This window comes from Columba livia, chromosome 6 (genome assembly GCF_036013475.1).
Source record: "Columba livia isolate bColLiv1 breed racing homer chromosome 6, bColLiv1.pat.W.v2, whole genome shotgun sequence".
NCBI lineage: Eukaryota > Metazoa > Chordata > Aves > Columbiformes > Columbidae > Columba > Columba livia.
In genome coordinates, this window is record NC_088607.1 from 16,095,171 (window position 1) to 16,109,687 (window position 14,517).

General features: G+C 35.8%; 1 protein-coding gene across 4 annotated transcripts in view; it reads left to right on the plus strand.

Annotated features, from left to right (window-relative positions):
* Positions 1 to 14,517, plus strand: part of LOC102095037 (adhesion G protein-coupled receptor A3) — a 274,552-nt gene that overhangs the window by 84,653 nt on the left and 175,382 nt on the right. For all 4 annotated transcript variants that reach the window (XM_065067261.1, XM_065067262.1, XM_065067263.1 and 1 more), the window contains one exon: positions 11,647 to 11,718. In XM_065067261.1, the coding sequence (XP_064923333.1) occupies positions 11,647 to 11,718 (72 nt within the window). The remainder of the gene's footprint in view (positions 1 to 11,646; positions 11,719 to 14,517) is intronic.

A 14,517-nucleotide genomic window follows, 5' to 3' on the forward strand; every position in this document is an offset into this window, starting at 1 on the left:
AGTGAACGAGACGAGTAAAAGCGAGAAAACTCATGGGTTGAGATAAAGACATTTTAATAAATAAAGCAAAATCCATGCACAAAAGCAAAGCAAACCAGGAATTGATTCACTAGTTCCCATTGACAGGCAGGTATTCAGCCATCTCCAGGAAAGCAGGGCTCCATCACATGTAACAGTTACTTGGGAAGACTACAGATGCCATCACTCTGAACATCCCCTCTTTCCTTTTTCTGCCTCCAGCTTTATATATTGAGCATTGATGTCGTATGATATGGAATATCCCTTTGGTCACTTGGGGTCAGATGTCTCAGCTGTGCCTCCTCCCACCTTCTTGTGAATCTTCAGCCTCCTTGCTGAAAAGTCCGTGACATAGTATAAACATTGCTTGGCAACAACCAAAATTTCAGTGTCTTATAAACATTGTTCTCATTTTAAATCCAAACCACAGCACTATACCAGCTACTAGGAAGAAAATTAACTGTATCCTGACTGAAACCAGGACAGTGTAACATGAATTTAGCTGTATTTCAGGAAGTCACTTGATAGAATTGATGAGCATCTAGGCTTAGGTTTCCCCTTAGGACCACAAATATTTCAGTTAGTCTGATATATAGTCAGCCATCTCAACTGTTTAATATATTCATCTGACGTTTTATCTAGTGATTTCATTAAGATAACACATGATTTGTGTCAGATGCTGTCATCCTTTAAGATGTATCAAATGCAGATTTATAAATACATCTGTTAAAATAGCCACCATAAAGTTTCTTTCTCAATACTTCTAGCTCTAACAGCACTGAAAGGTATTAACTGTTTTGGTTTTTTTTTGGGGTAGGAAAATAATTGCATTAGTATTTATCATATATGGGCATGATTCTGAGCTTTAAAATGAGATATCTGTTGCTGATTAATCCACTCTCTGCATGCTTTTATTCTCAACAGAACATGTGTACTTTATTGAGAAAAGCAGTCCTTAATTCACTTCCACAACTAACTTAAAATGAAGCAACCTGTTAGGAAACCAGCATGGCACAGCAGGCTAGGCAGGGGGCAGAGAAATTGAGTTGTGGCTCCCCAAAGAACCTGTGGGCTTTCTTGTCTGAAAGAGGTTTTGATGAATGAGTTACTTGTGGGAGAGAATAGTTGGGTCCCTGGCCTTACGTAGGAAGACTGTGGGAACAAAGCACTGTTTTTGAGGGCCTGGGGAAGGGGCAAGATGAAGAAGGTAGGATAAGAGATACCATGAATGAAGGTATGAAAAGCAAGCTGGGAAAAGACGTTTTATTACTCTGTGTGGTGAGAAGTATATAAAAGGAAGTGAGTGATATCTAACTGAACGAAAGGTATCTAACAGCGTTCAGTGATAATTATTTCCAACAATAACATACTCCTTCTTTCCCCACATCCTTTTTTTTGTGCTTCCTTTCCTGTTCCCTCCGTAATTTGGTATACTTCCAGAGCTTGAAGATCTGTGGGTGCTCCTGTGGCCCCAGCTACTATTGTGTGTTATTATGGCTGTGTTGATTTTTTTTTTTTTTTAATAATCTTTGCATATGCTGGAGCAGAATAACTGAGACGTTTATGTAAACAAAAGAAAATTCATTTTAAATAACTGTGATTTTGTCTGGAACACTGAAAAAAAAAAAGAACAAAACATGGAAATAACTGTAAATGAATATTTTAAGTGGGACCACCAGGAACAAGTTTTAAAATATGTGCCAACTTATTTTTATAGAAGTTTTGGCTTGAAATTGATATCACTCTGCCAGTTTTGAGGTAGAAGAAATAGAATTTGTTCAGTTTGTTTAAAATAATTATTACTTGAAAATCTCACGACATATGCATCATATAGCATATCAAGTATATCTCAGGGAGCTAAAGAATATGTGGAAATTGTACATTTATATAGATCCGCCTTACTTTTCAACCTTCTAGTTCACTCTGTCATTCATCTGTGTATCATATTAAATTTTAAGAAAAGTATTTGAAAAATTCTGCAAGTACCTGGAGGAAAGCACAAATGTAAAATCTATATAGTGAAAATACTCAAGTTCTTCAGAGATGTTGAAGAGGGTACTCATTAACCCTGATTTCTGCAGGAGAAGATAATTCTGCATGCCTTTTTACTGGCACACGTGGTTGTTTTTAAAATTACTTAAATTTGTTTAAGTTATTACCTTAGCCCCAGTTTATTATATATTAAACAGTGGCTTCTGGGGAAGGATTCCCAGACAGGTCTTTCACCAACATTTAATTCCTCCGAGCTAAACTGCTTATAGAAAATCCTATGCTGTTATAATTAAAGCAGTTCTTATTGAGAGTTTAAATTCTCTGGAAAAGTCTTCCTGCTTTAGGTGATGCTGGAATGTATCTGCGTATTGCCCTGACCCAGGTAAATGGGAAAAATGGCTTTGAGTATAGTTGCTCCTGGAGATGGGTGAAGGTTATTGCAGTGTTGTCTTGTCCATCTCCCATCGGCTAAATAATGACTACAAGTCCCTGGGGATTCAGTATGTAATCACTGATTATGTTCTTTTTGATACTGTTAATTCAGTTTTTTACCTTTTTTTTTTTTTTTTTTTTTTTGAGATTACATAGTAGTAGTGAGCAGGCAGGAAGATGGAATCCCTCCTTCACACTTCATAACTGAATCTTATTTTTAGAAGTGTTCTACTTCTGTCTTATGAAAACACTGCAATAAAATAAACAGTATAGGAAAAATGTTTCATATTTTATTGATTTACATTGATTAAGAACCTGACTGATTTTTGGCTCAAAACTACTCTAAGCTGATCTGTGGGCCATCTGCGGGTACTTACCTTACAGCTAAGGATGGAATTCTTTCTTTTTTTTTCTTCTGATGTTTTAAGTCATGGAAGAAAATATTTCTCTGAAGTTCAAACTGAAATTCAATGAAGAAGTGCTTGTATTTTGCTAAGTCAATATTGATTTAGTAACAGAAAAAGAATCAGACATTTCCTTTAAAAAATAAAACACCCGAAACCCCATGATACAATGGTTTGTATATTTTATAGTTCTCAGAGCTAACAAAACAACTTTTCATTTCCATGATATGTCTGATAGTTTGGTGTAAAAATGTTAATCACTCTACTTTATTATGGACAATTAATTCAGATGCACTTCTGAAAATACTGCATACATTTCTAATATTTCATTTTCAAAATTGTAATCATGCTGTTAAACTGTGATTTGAGAGTTTAAAATTTGACCTAAGAATGTTGAACATGTACTGCTAGAATTCTGTAAGAGGCAAATAAATGCATTCTTAGAATGTAGAATAACAATTCTTACACCTTCTCAGTAGAAAGTTTTTGTTTGAACTGTGCACTTCATTTAAAAAAAAAAATAAAATGAGGAAACTTTTTTCCCTAATTTTTCACTTCCTTTGCAAACAGTTTTCCCACAGCTTGGAATTCACAGAATCACACAATGTTAGGGATCGGAATGGACCTCAAAAGATCATCTAGTCCAATCCCCCTGCCGCAGCAGGAACACCCAGATGAGGTTACACAGGAATGTGTCCAGGTGGGTTTTGAATGTCTCCAGAGTAGGAGACTCCACAACCTCCCTGGGCAGCCTGTTCCAGTGTCTGTCACCCTCACTGTGAAGAAGTTTCTTCTCATAAATTAGTGGAACCTCCTATGTTCTAGCTCAGAACTGATTTTCTGCACTCCCTTCCCCAAGCCCCTTCCCGATGGTTTGGTTAGCTTTTTGACAAAAGGAGTGGAGAATATGTCAAGAAACCTAACCCATGGTGAACTGCCTTCTAGGCATGAACACACAGAGAAGTCCCAGTGCATGTAGAAATTAAGGAGGCCTCTGGCTCTTTTCAGCCACCAAAGGTTTCTGAGCTTGTCACGTCTCTACATAGTTATGGATAGAAAGAATCTCTCCTGTCGTAATCAAGGTTGCACCAAATCTATTGCTGCATGCTGGAACATGAGTGCCAGCACTCATTGAGGTATTTTCTGCTGACACTGCAGAGCTGCCTGCAAAGCTGTGGAGACCAAAATCCACTTTATGTGTTTCCCTTAACAAGCACTGATTCTGACCTTTCAGTCTTGTTTTAGCCCCATGGAACTGATCCGTGGGACTCCTTCTGCTGGGTTTCACAGCCACTTCATCTTGACTCCCAGGTTGGATCTGCCAAGCACGTGCTTTTGCACCTACATAGCCAATAAATCTCCAGCACGAGGTGATCCTATCATATGTCTCTGTTTCTCTGGTAATTTCCAGGAAAAGAAAACATATACAGGAATAATTGTGTGTTTGGAATTCAAATATTTTGCTGATATTTTTTTTTGTGAAAACAGGCCAAAGAAAAAGTACCTGGAAAGCATAGATTATTGTTCTTTATTAGAAAATGCATTTCATTTGAGCTATCAATAACAAAACACTAAACTCAAGATAGGTACAAGGTAGGTAGGTCTTTGCATCCTCATCCAAGATTCTGATTGATTGATGCTATATTTACAAAGAAACTAGAATTTATACTGCTTTACCAAGCTTTTTACTCACTTTTCTTTATTTGGCATATTGCTCCTTCAATTAAAATACTCTGAGCCTTATATTCTTGTTCTAGATTTATTACCATTAAAATGAAATACAACATTCTGTGGAATACTTTGAACAAGCAAACTGCCATAATGCCTGTATCTGTTTTGTTTCAGCTGTCATTATTGGCACTTTGTTTAACAATTTTAGATATGTTCCTAAATAATGAATAATTGCCAAATTACCACATCACGTTTGATGTGAATGAGTCATTATGTTTAAATTAAAAAACAAAAATGCGATGACCTTTCTATTGTTCTGTTTATCATTATTGCTATAAAGTGACTGGTTTGAAACTTCTGATCATTCACTAGTAACTTGAACGAACAGTAGTTTTTTGTCCAGTCCTTAGGGTCTATTGTGTCTATTGTTTTAGGTAATCCAACCAGTAATGGCTTGGATTTAAAAAGAAAATTAGAGGAAAATGCATAAACCACCTGCATTAACCAGTTAAATGAAAAAAAGACCTGTAGCCTCTGTGTCTGCAAAGGCAGACAATTATTGTCCATGTTTTTGTAGGCGTTTGTGTTTATTATCTTGTGGGAATGATCTAAAAAACCATTTATCCTTGTGTCTTGAAACTTAACTACAACAAAATCATAACTTTTCTGATTCTGGAAAGTAGATTAAATACTTACTTTCAGCATTAAAAAAAAAAAAAGCTCTGGAGGTTCATGGGAGCACTTTAGTTATTGATGATGATACCAGGTAATGGATATTGTATAACCTGTGTGTTTCTCACTCTGCAGAGTGTAACTGACAATGCATTCACCAACAATGAAGGTGAAAATAAGTTTTGATTATACTGAATCCATCAAAGTAAAATAGAGTAACTGTCTGCTGATACACACTGTGCAGCTGGGTGTGTTTGAAATGTCTTCAAACACATTTTACAAATATCACCTTGATTCTTTGTTCATGTATCCAGGACTGCTAACCCTGATAGTCGCTACCGTGTCTGTGGGATAGGTGCTAAATGTGGTTTTTCGTCATTGGCTGTGTCTCTTTCCTACCACCATTATCATGATGAAATTTTAAAACTGAATCTTCTTGAACAGTCCTGAGTCTGCATTAATTTCTTGGACAAAGGTGCTATTTAGTTAAGCTGGCCTATTTCACATGAGAAAGAAGTGGAAGATGAGACTTTTTTTTTTTTTTTTTCCCTGTTGTTGTTTCATAATAATATGCAAAATGTGGAAAGTCAGTCATATTTCACTGGCATTTGGCAACTGCTCAACAACTGATTGCTCTTCTCAGAGCTTTTTTGGAAAGTTTGCAGCACCATAATGACAGCTTTCTAAACACAGATGTCCTTTTAATACAGCCTATAATTTTTTATGAAAGATGTTTCAATGTCAGGAATTTGAACGAAGTACTGGAATTAGTTGAACATTCTTGATATGAATATGTATTCAAAATATCTACAGTACATATATTGTAAGTTGGGGGAAGAATCTGCAGTGTCTGAAGGCATAGATGTTGATACAAAATGCCCAAACTGTCAGAATGTAGTTTAAAATAAATTGATTCTTTTGTTAATAGGCTGTGTATGTTTTAGCTGTTTTTCCCACTATGCTTTATACTGTGTAAGTGCATACTGTGAACTTGAGGTATCAAGAATCTCAAGAACACGTTTAGATAATCCGGTATTTGGCCACAGAAAACGTCTAATAACTGCCTGGAGCAGCTATTACATGTTCTTTTAAAGTCCCATTAGTAGCCTCTTCATCTTGTTTCATTTACCTCTCAGCTAAGCCATCAGGAAGTGAATATTTCAAACACAGATTTCCCCTCCTTAAGTCAGATGTTTTTGTTGAGGTAATTCCTCTTCAATATCGTTAGTAAGTAAAAGTCAGTTTAAAGATTAATGTGCAAAATGATAAACTCCCTGCAGCTTGTGGTGCTTTGTAATAAGAAGTCTTGAGTTTTTTTACCTGTGGGACTATTATTTGCATATAAATGCAAATTTTCCACATACATGTAGGAAGACAGTGCTTACTAGTTATTGTATGTAATTTATGTAAGTTCACACCTGTAAGTGAAAAGGAAACTCTCTTCCGTCAACTTACTTGTAATCATTTGAGATTACTTTTTAACGATAACACAGTCCATGCCAAATTTTTCTTTTTACTATTCAGGTCTAGTGAAGATCAGAGTACCATGCAGCAAGTATATCTAGAAACTGTAATAAGATTAGGGGAAACATATTTCAATAAATATTGTAGTATTTTATTTTTGTGCAGCTGTGAAGCTTTCGTACAAGTCCTGCAGTTGTTATGACTACAGCTAACTTCATGTAGCTTCCATCTATCTGTACGTGTGCAAGGCACTTGGTTTTGATTTATTTTCAGGTCACACCACTAGATATATACACCCACACCACTAATGACACGTCATTCAGATTCAGAATAGATACTTTGAAGTTAGAATGCTGCATCAGAAATGAAGCAAAACCATAACTGTTAGTTAGAAAATGCTTTCTTTATGGACTTTAACTGGGTCACACTGTGGTCATTCAATATTATGATACAAAGGTTCTTTCCTTTTTTTTTTTACTTTTGATTGTTGATAAAGATCATTTGCATGGTGTATATGTGTGTGTGCATGTGTGTGGCCCAGGCTGGGCTGCTGCTTGGCGTGCCTTGGATCATGACCTTTTGCCAAACCTCAGCAGTAGCTCTTGGGGAAAAAATGTAAACATAAAACCAAATTTACCCTGGTTTCTTTATTTAGCCCAGTGAAAGTTGATCCTATAGTTGATGCTATAAGGCTTCAATATAACAAACTCTTTGCTAAATTAGAAAAGAGGAGAAGTTAATATTTTAGTAAAAGTATTTTTGTAAAAAATACAAGTGGGAGGCAAGAAAATAGATTCTTCTAATGTAGAAGAAAGAATTGTAAACGGTTAACAGTTGTGATAATTTCATTTATTTATTTCAATGACATTTTAGTTTCCAAGGAAACAAGGAAGAAAACACCTATTTTTGTTAAGCCAGAGGTATATGGAAACATTATGGAATAATACTAATTGGTAAGAAAGTCCCAGGGTTGTGGGCAGTATAATAATCTACAATTTTCTGAGAATATCCTTTCTAAAATGGCCTACCTAAGTGTAATTTCCAAAATAAGGAGACCAGATGTCTTTGTTTGGGACAGTACAACTGATGGACACTTTCCCGTGAAATGCTCTGGCTTCTACTAGTGTTAAACTGGCCTTTTTTCTTTGTGTAGGTGATAGTTTAAGATTATGCTGTTTTTTTCCTATGTGGTTACAAGTTTTGGGGAAACAGTAGAGTTTCCATAAACTAGCACACAGAGGATTTCAGTAAACGGAAGTTCTTTTGCCTGCTTGGTTGTTTTGACTGGCATTGAAACTCCTCTGCTAAGAGTTTGCCACTCACACTGAGTCTTTCTATTTGTTGTGAGCTGTTACCACTGTTCTCTATAAGAGATGATCACTTCACCTGATTAGAACTTGCAGAGCATTTGGAAAGTTGTCAGTTAACACAGAATGTGGGTAATTGATATAAAGATTAATTATTACAATTATCAGTTTCCCCTGCCTAAAAATGTGGATGTTTGCTCTGAACTGTGCCTCTCAGTGGTTTTCATATATGTCCCAGTGTAAATCCTGAGGTAAGTCAGCATACATCCAAAGGGTCTATGGTATTGGGTTGAGGGTTTTGCTTGTTTAAGTTTAAAGAATACAGAAGTTCTTGTGATGAGAACAATGTCCTTTCCATCTTTTCCATGTGGGCTTTGCAAGTTAAAGAATTTTCTTAGACCTGAGTAGTTACATATTTAACATACTGTACAAGCAAAAGGAACTACACTTCATTCATTAAGACAGTGTCGGTAGTGCTGCCCAGAGAAAGCAAAGCCCAGATGTTTGGTGTGAATGAAATCACAGTACATCAAACTGTTTAGCATTGAGTATTTGAAGGTTAAAAAAATATGAGGCATTTGCTTCATCCTAAGCCGTCAAAGGAAATACACTAGCGTAGATTAACTTTTACCAGACATACTGACTTGTCTTTGCAAGTTGATGGGACTCTGGAGAAGAGACTGGGGAAGTTTTGTACAAACCATTTTCTTTATGAGGGGATGTGGAAAATTCTAACTATCTGAAGGAATTGTCACAATTTCTTGACCAGATGAAGGCAGAAAGATTAATCTAGTAATTGCTGCTGGTACCAGAAAACTAAAATGAAAATATTTAACAACAAAATTTTGAAAAATACAAAGCTGCTTCTAATTCTTAGTGTTTTCATTATAACAAATATCATACTCTGTTAATTCATTTGTGGTTACATCAGCTACTGTCCAGATCTTTCATCTGCATCTGGTTGAAGAGGACAGAGCAAGGAAGAAATCTGATTTGCAGAATACCCGTAAGAGGATGGCTGTAACCCCTAATTTCTCTGTGTTGTCCATGGGGTTGTCATCTGCTTTGCCAGATAAGAATCAGTGCAAACATCAACCTTGATGTCAGCGTTTTTGCCATACTTTTGCTTACATGATTTCCAAGAGAAATGAAAGAGCTTAGAACTATGCCTAAAATTAGTCACAGACTGTACAACTTTCTTGTGAATGCTCAAATCACCATCAAAGTCCTTGCCCAAGCTCTGCCCCTTTCTGGCACCTTTACCTGTCTCTTCAACTGACACGTCTTTTTTTCTCCCCTCCTGTGCGTTACATTTTCTCTCTCTGCCTCTGGCGAGTATTGCTGTTTTCTTGAGACTATGGGGAATTTCATGGGCGCTGACTCACTCCCTTTCCCAGGCAGTACAGACATACTTATCTCCATACTGCATCGCAGCAGGGAAAAGAAAGGACTTCTGGGTTTTATGGTCTTCACTAGCTTAGCCACAAGTGAGGGACTGCCATTGTGGCTCAGGTGAACAGGAATGACCTATGTAGTTCGTATGCTTAAAGTGTCAATACATGCATACATTCATGCATTGCTGTTCAAGAGTTACATCAGTACTGGACAACTGGAATAATTGGTGCAGTTTTAATAAGTTCTTGTAATATCCATTACATTTGTTTTGGACTGAGACTGGCATATTTTATCAAGTTTATTTTATTTGAATAATGAACAGATAATGGTTTATTAATGGAAACAGCAACTGAAAAAGAGGTACTTTGAAATATGTAAAACCAAGTAAGGTAAAAACAGTAAGAAATTAAACCACTGGTTTTCAGACATGCATGGCTAAAAATGTTTCTAATATTATTTCTTAGCTTTATGAATTCTTGTAACTTCAGGTATGTTATTTAATTGTAGATACTCTTTAATTAAATCTGTATGCTTTGCAGTGTTCACGTTTTAAAAAGGTTTAAAGCATAGCCTATTGTTTGATTTCAAATTTATCTAAATATTAATAGCTCCCTTCTTACCTTTCTCCTGGTCCTTTGCTTTTTTTTTTTTTTCCCACTAATGTCACAAGATAAAGAGCAATACATATTAATGATGAAAGCAAGCTGGAACGAAGGAGAAATGGTAATCTAAAAATATTGGACAGGTAACATTACGATATTGTACTTGTATGATACTTGTCTGTCATACTTTGCCAATTGTGCAGTGTAAACTTTAAGCTGAGTAGATTTTAACAAATGCTAAGTGATTGTCCTGAACCTTGTTGACAGTTAGGATTTTGCAACCAAAGCTACTGGATATCTAGATGTGTTTTCTAAACTGTGATTATAAGGGATTCCAGGGGTTTTCTTCATCAAAATTGCAGTTTTCATCTGCCATGCATTTGATAGCTGTGTTTCATATATGTCAGACAAGACATCTTGTGCATAAGCAATCAGAATGTCTTATCACCTCTGTAAGGCCTCTGAGTATTGCGTATTGCAAGCTGAAAGCTGAACTTGACCATTAAGGGTCTAACTGCAATCTTTGTTAGGGACAGATCACTCATCATCATCACTAAAATGGAATGAGTATGACACACAAATTTTTGGAAGTGTATTCAGAAAATCTGCAAAAATGAATACTAAAATACAGAAATATTTATGAATTTGAAAGTAAAGTACAATATATCGTACTGTGAACTAAACACTTGGCACAAACCTCTGCCCTATTGAGGGCAATCACAGTCAGTGCAACCAAAATTTTACCTAGTGTGCATTATATTTGCAGTAAAATAGAAGTAATAAATAAGATGACTTATGTGGCTGTTGATACATCCATACTTTGGTGGAGTCGAGCAGTGTATGCACTGTAATGTGCTGGAAGTGGTCAGTCTGATAAGCAGGAACAACTATCAGCCATTCCCTATGAACTGCAAATTGTCAGAAGATGATCACTGACTCTACAAGAATTTATAAGATTTATCTCCTAGGTCTGCTTATCTAATTGCACTGAAGGCATTTCCTTGGGATTCATATCACAGAGTCCTGAGACAATTCAATAGTCAGTCTCTGTGGGGACTGAGCTGAGAGCAATGTCACGGCCCCAAGTACTGTGCCAAGAACAGATGAGATTACTAATTCCAGTGAAATATTTTTTATCTGCGCAACAACCGATCCTCTGGATTGTTACCAAATGCAAAATGAAGCACCTATCTGCCAAATATGGGAAATTGCTTGTATTTCAGGGCAGAAACTTAACCTATCTGTGTATGTCTCACATGTCATCTGCTTTGCCTACATTAGGTGGAAATGAGAAATTTATTAAGTGTAAAGTGCACAGCACAATGAATAAGCAAACTAAAAGGCTCTTGCTTTGCTGACTGATTATTTTTTTCACTCATTGGTTAAAACATATTTCCTGGGGCAAGAATGGCTGGTAAGATTGTTTTGAAAAGTACTAGTAGGAGAAGAACTGAAAAAAGCAGATATTTTTTTAACATCTAAACTTAACCATCCTACTTGGAAAAATATATTTTCATAATCTGCAAATGATGTAATGTTTTTGGTGTTACTATTTAAAATAAATTTATTCTTGGTTTTAGCTAAGACAAATAAAGGTTAAAATTGCATTACATTTCACACTACTCGTGTATAACAGTAGCATAGTAGGTAAAGTGAAAATTAATTGCTACTCCTATTATGTCTCTCTAGAGATCTGAAGAATAATTTGATCAGCACAATTGAGCCAGGGGCCTTCCATGGACTTTCAGAATTGAAGCGCTTGTAAGTGTTGATTCCATTTGAATTATTCTGAAAATTGTGTTTGTATCGACATTTCTATCCTTGGGCAACTCAAATATGTCACCAAGCAAGACAGAAAATCACATACTGTGCTTTTTAAATTTACAATGCTTCCTTCTTCTTTCCCTTCTTTCTTCTTTTTCTTTTTTTTTTTTTTTTTTTCCATTTCCTCCTTTTTTACCTTTTCCCATTTAAAATTGTCTGTTTGGTCTCCAATAAACACCCTAACAAGTACATCTACAAACTTAAAAAAAACCATGCCTAATTAATGACTTAGCAGATAATATATCACTATAGGCATTAATCAGAAACGAAACTAGGTGGTTTGAATATGAGTAAACAGTGTTTTTTGCTACACTATGTTTTTTCATTATGTAAGGGCTACTTTACTTTTATCACAGACCAGGTCTATAAAATAAATTCTAAGAAAGGAAACTTTGTCATGCTTTAGAATTTATCTACTGTTTTCATACCTCTCACATTGACTCTGCTTGGTATTTTTTATTTTTAGCATGCTTTTCCAAAGAAGCAAGACTTATGTCTTATATTCCCTGTCCATCATTCTTGCATTCCTCTCTCTGAAAATGTTCTCATAGTATTTTAAAAACCCTGGCTGATTTTTAAACTATGTTTTTAGAGGATAACAATATCTAAGTTACTAATATCCTACAAGGGTACATTTTTGCTTTTAATGCATGAGGACTGCAGACCTCCTTACTTTACTCAGCTTAAAAGAAATGAACCCTTTTGTAGTTATAATTTTCCAAGTGACAGCAGCCAAATGTCCAAGTACTGGCTAACCAGAACATCAGCCCATATCAGAAATCTGCCTAGCTGTTGTGTCTGTTGTCTTTTGTATGATGAGAAAACCTATGAGAAAACAGGGATTGTTTTTCATGGGATGGGGAGATTTAGATGAGAGGGAATGCAAATCCACAGGAAAATAAATGTGCAAATTCTTTTGCTACTTTTCTCTCAGGTTAAATTCTCTAACGGCTACATACAGGGAACACTGTACAACCCAAGCTAAAGATTTCCATCTCTGATCATACAGGTAGCAGCATTTTCAAACACTAACCACTAAGTCTTAGTGCATTTGCGTAGAAAACAAATGGCATAATAATGATTAAATCAGAGTAGCATAGGCATTTTTAATACAAACAAAAACATTAGGTTGAAACTTTGTTGCTCACTCTGAAATGATCAAAGTGAGTGCTAATTGCTTTGGCCGCACACTCTAATGACACAACCCTGACCTCTTGTGGGAAAACCAGGAAACCTGTGCAAGTCATGGGCTGTACATCTGAAGATTGCACAGGTGAAGCCTTGGGTCGGTCAGGGGAGGAAGGAAGAGGATGTCATTAGACACTGGGAAAAGTGAGAAGAAAAGACTCTTCAGCAAGCTAGGAATGGCAACACTGACATTCATCATGCTAGATCCCAAAAAAACCTTGTTACTGATATGAACAAGTAACACTGGGAACAATTTCAAGACAGAAATAATTTAATTACTAGACTCACGTGTTTGCTACAAATTGATGGAGTTTCATGATAAAAAAGAAAATCTCTGCTCTCCTTGACTGTGTAACTGTTGGGTAGCGGACAGTGAAGTAAAAGGAATAAATAGGGTAAACTCCTGTTGAATGCTGAATGCAATGATTACTTGAAGACTGTACTTTACATTCCCATCTTATTTCATGTGTAAAACATAAATGATGCTGTGAATAGCAGAAGCTGATGTAATATGGACAACTGCAAGAGATAAGGCTATAGCAAGTCAGACAAATTGCAGGCTGTCACCATCAAAGTGTTTTCTGTGAATGATTTGGAGAACTGTTATAATTTGTATTTGAGAGACAAACTGAATTATTTCAAGGATTTACTTAAAAAGGTACACAGAACATTGAAAATGGAAAATGTATGAAGCACTAAAATTATGCCACTTGCTTATTCAACAGGGGAGAGTTTTGTTTTCTCTAACATCAATTTTACAAGTCAGCATTAGTAAGTTAAATGTCTTACTGCTGAAAAAGAACACCAGCTATGTACATTACAAATTGAATTATGCCTAGTATAACATTTATTAATGTGGAGAAATGTGCAGCAAGCTGTCTTGTCTTTTTTTTGCCTTCTTTTTTTTTTTTTTAGAAAATGTGCTTTACAAGACAGAGATTTCAACCACCGCCATATATCTTACTGTGAAAATAACACTCTTTGAAATAAACTTTGAGAAAAAGGGGATGTAGCCTTTGCTTTGTGAAAAGTACTGTTTTACTGTGTGCCTCCTTAGAGAAATAGGCACTTGTTTTAAATAGTTTAGATGAAATTTACTTTTGCTACCCAAATTATGCCCCATACAGTGATGAGTTTCTTCCATATGTGTTTAAACTTTGCGTAGACAGAAGTAAAGCATTACCCATTCAAGAATTCTGGGTATGCCCTTGCTTACTATTTACCTCTTCTAATAGAAAGTATGTGTGTTTGTCTTAAACTTGCATTTTTAGGTTTTCTATGTAGCTTTCATTAGGAAAACTTAAGGAATAGTGCTAATACGCAATTATTGCACTATATTGTTTTCCACACTATTTTCTCAGCGGTTACCTACTTAATATCCTTGACAAGCATTTAAGAAATATTTTCATTCTAATGTGATGTTTCATCATTTAACTGTATAGCACTGTATTCTTTGTCTGATAGAAGCAGACTTTGTAGTGAATTCTAAAGATATTGCCTTCGCATTCTAGCTAACTGGATATCACAGAATCACACAGAATCACAGAA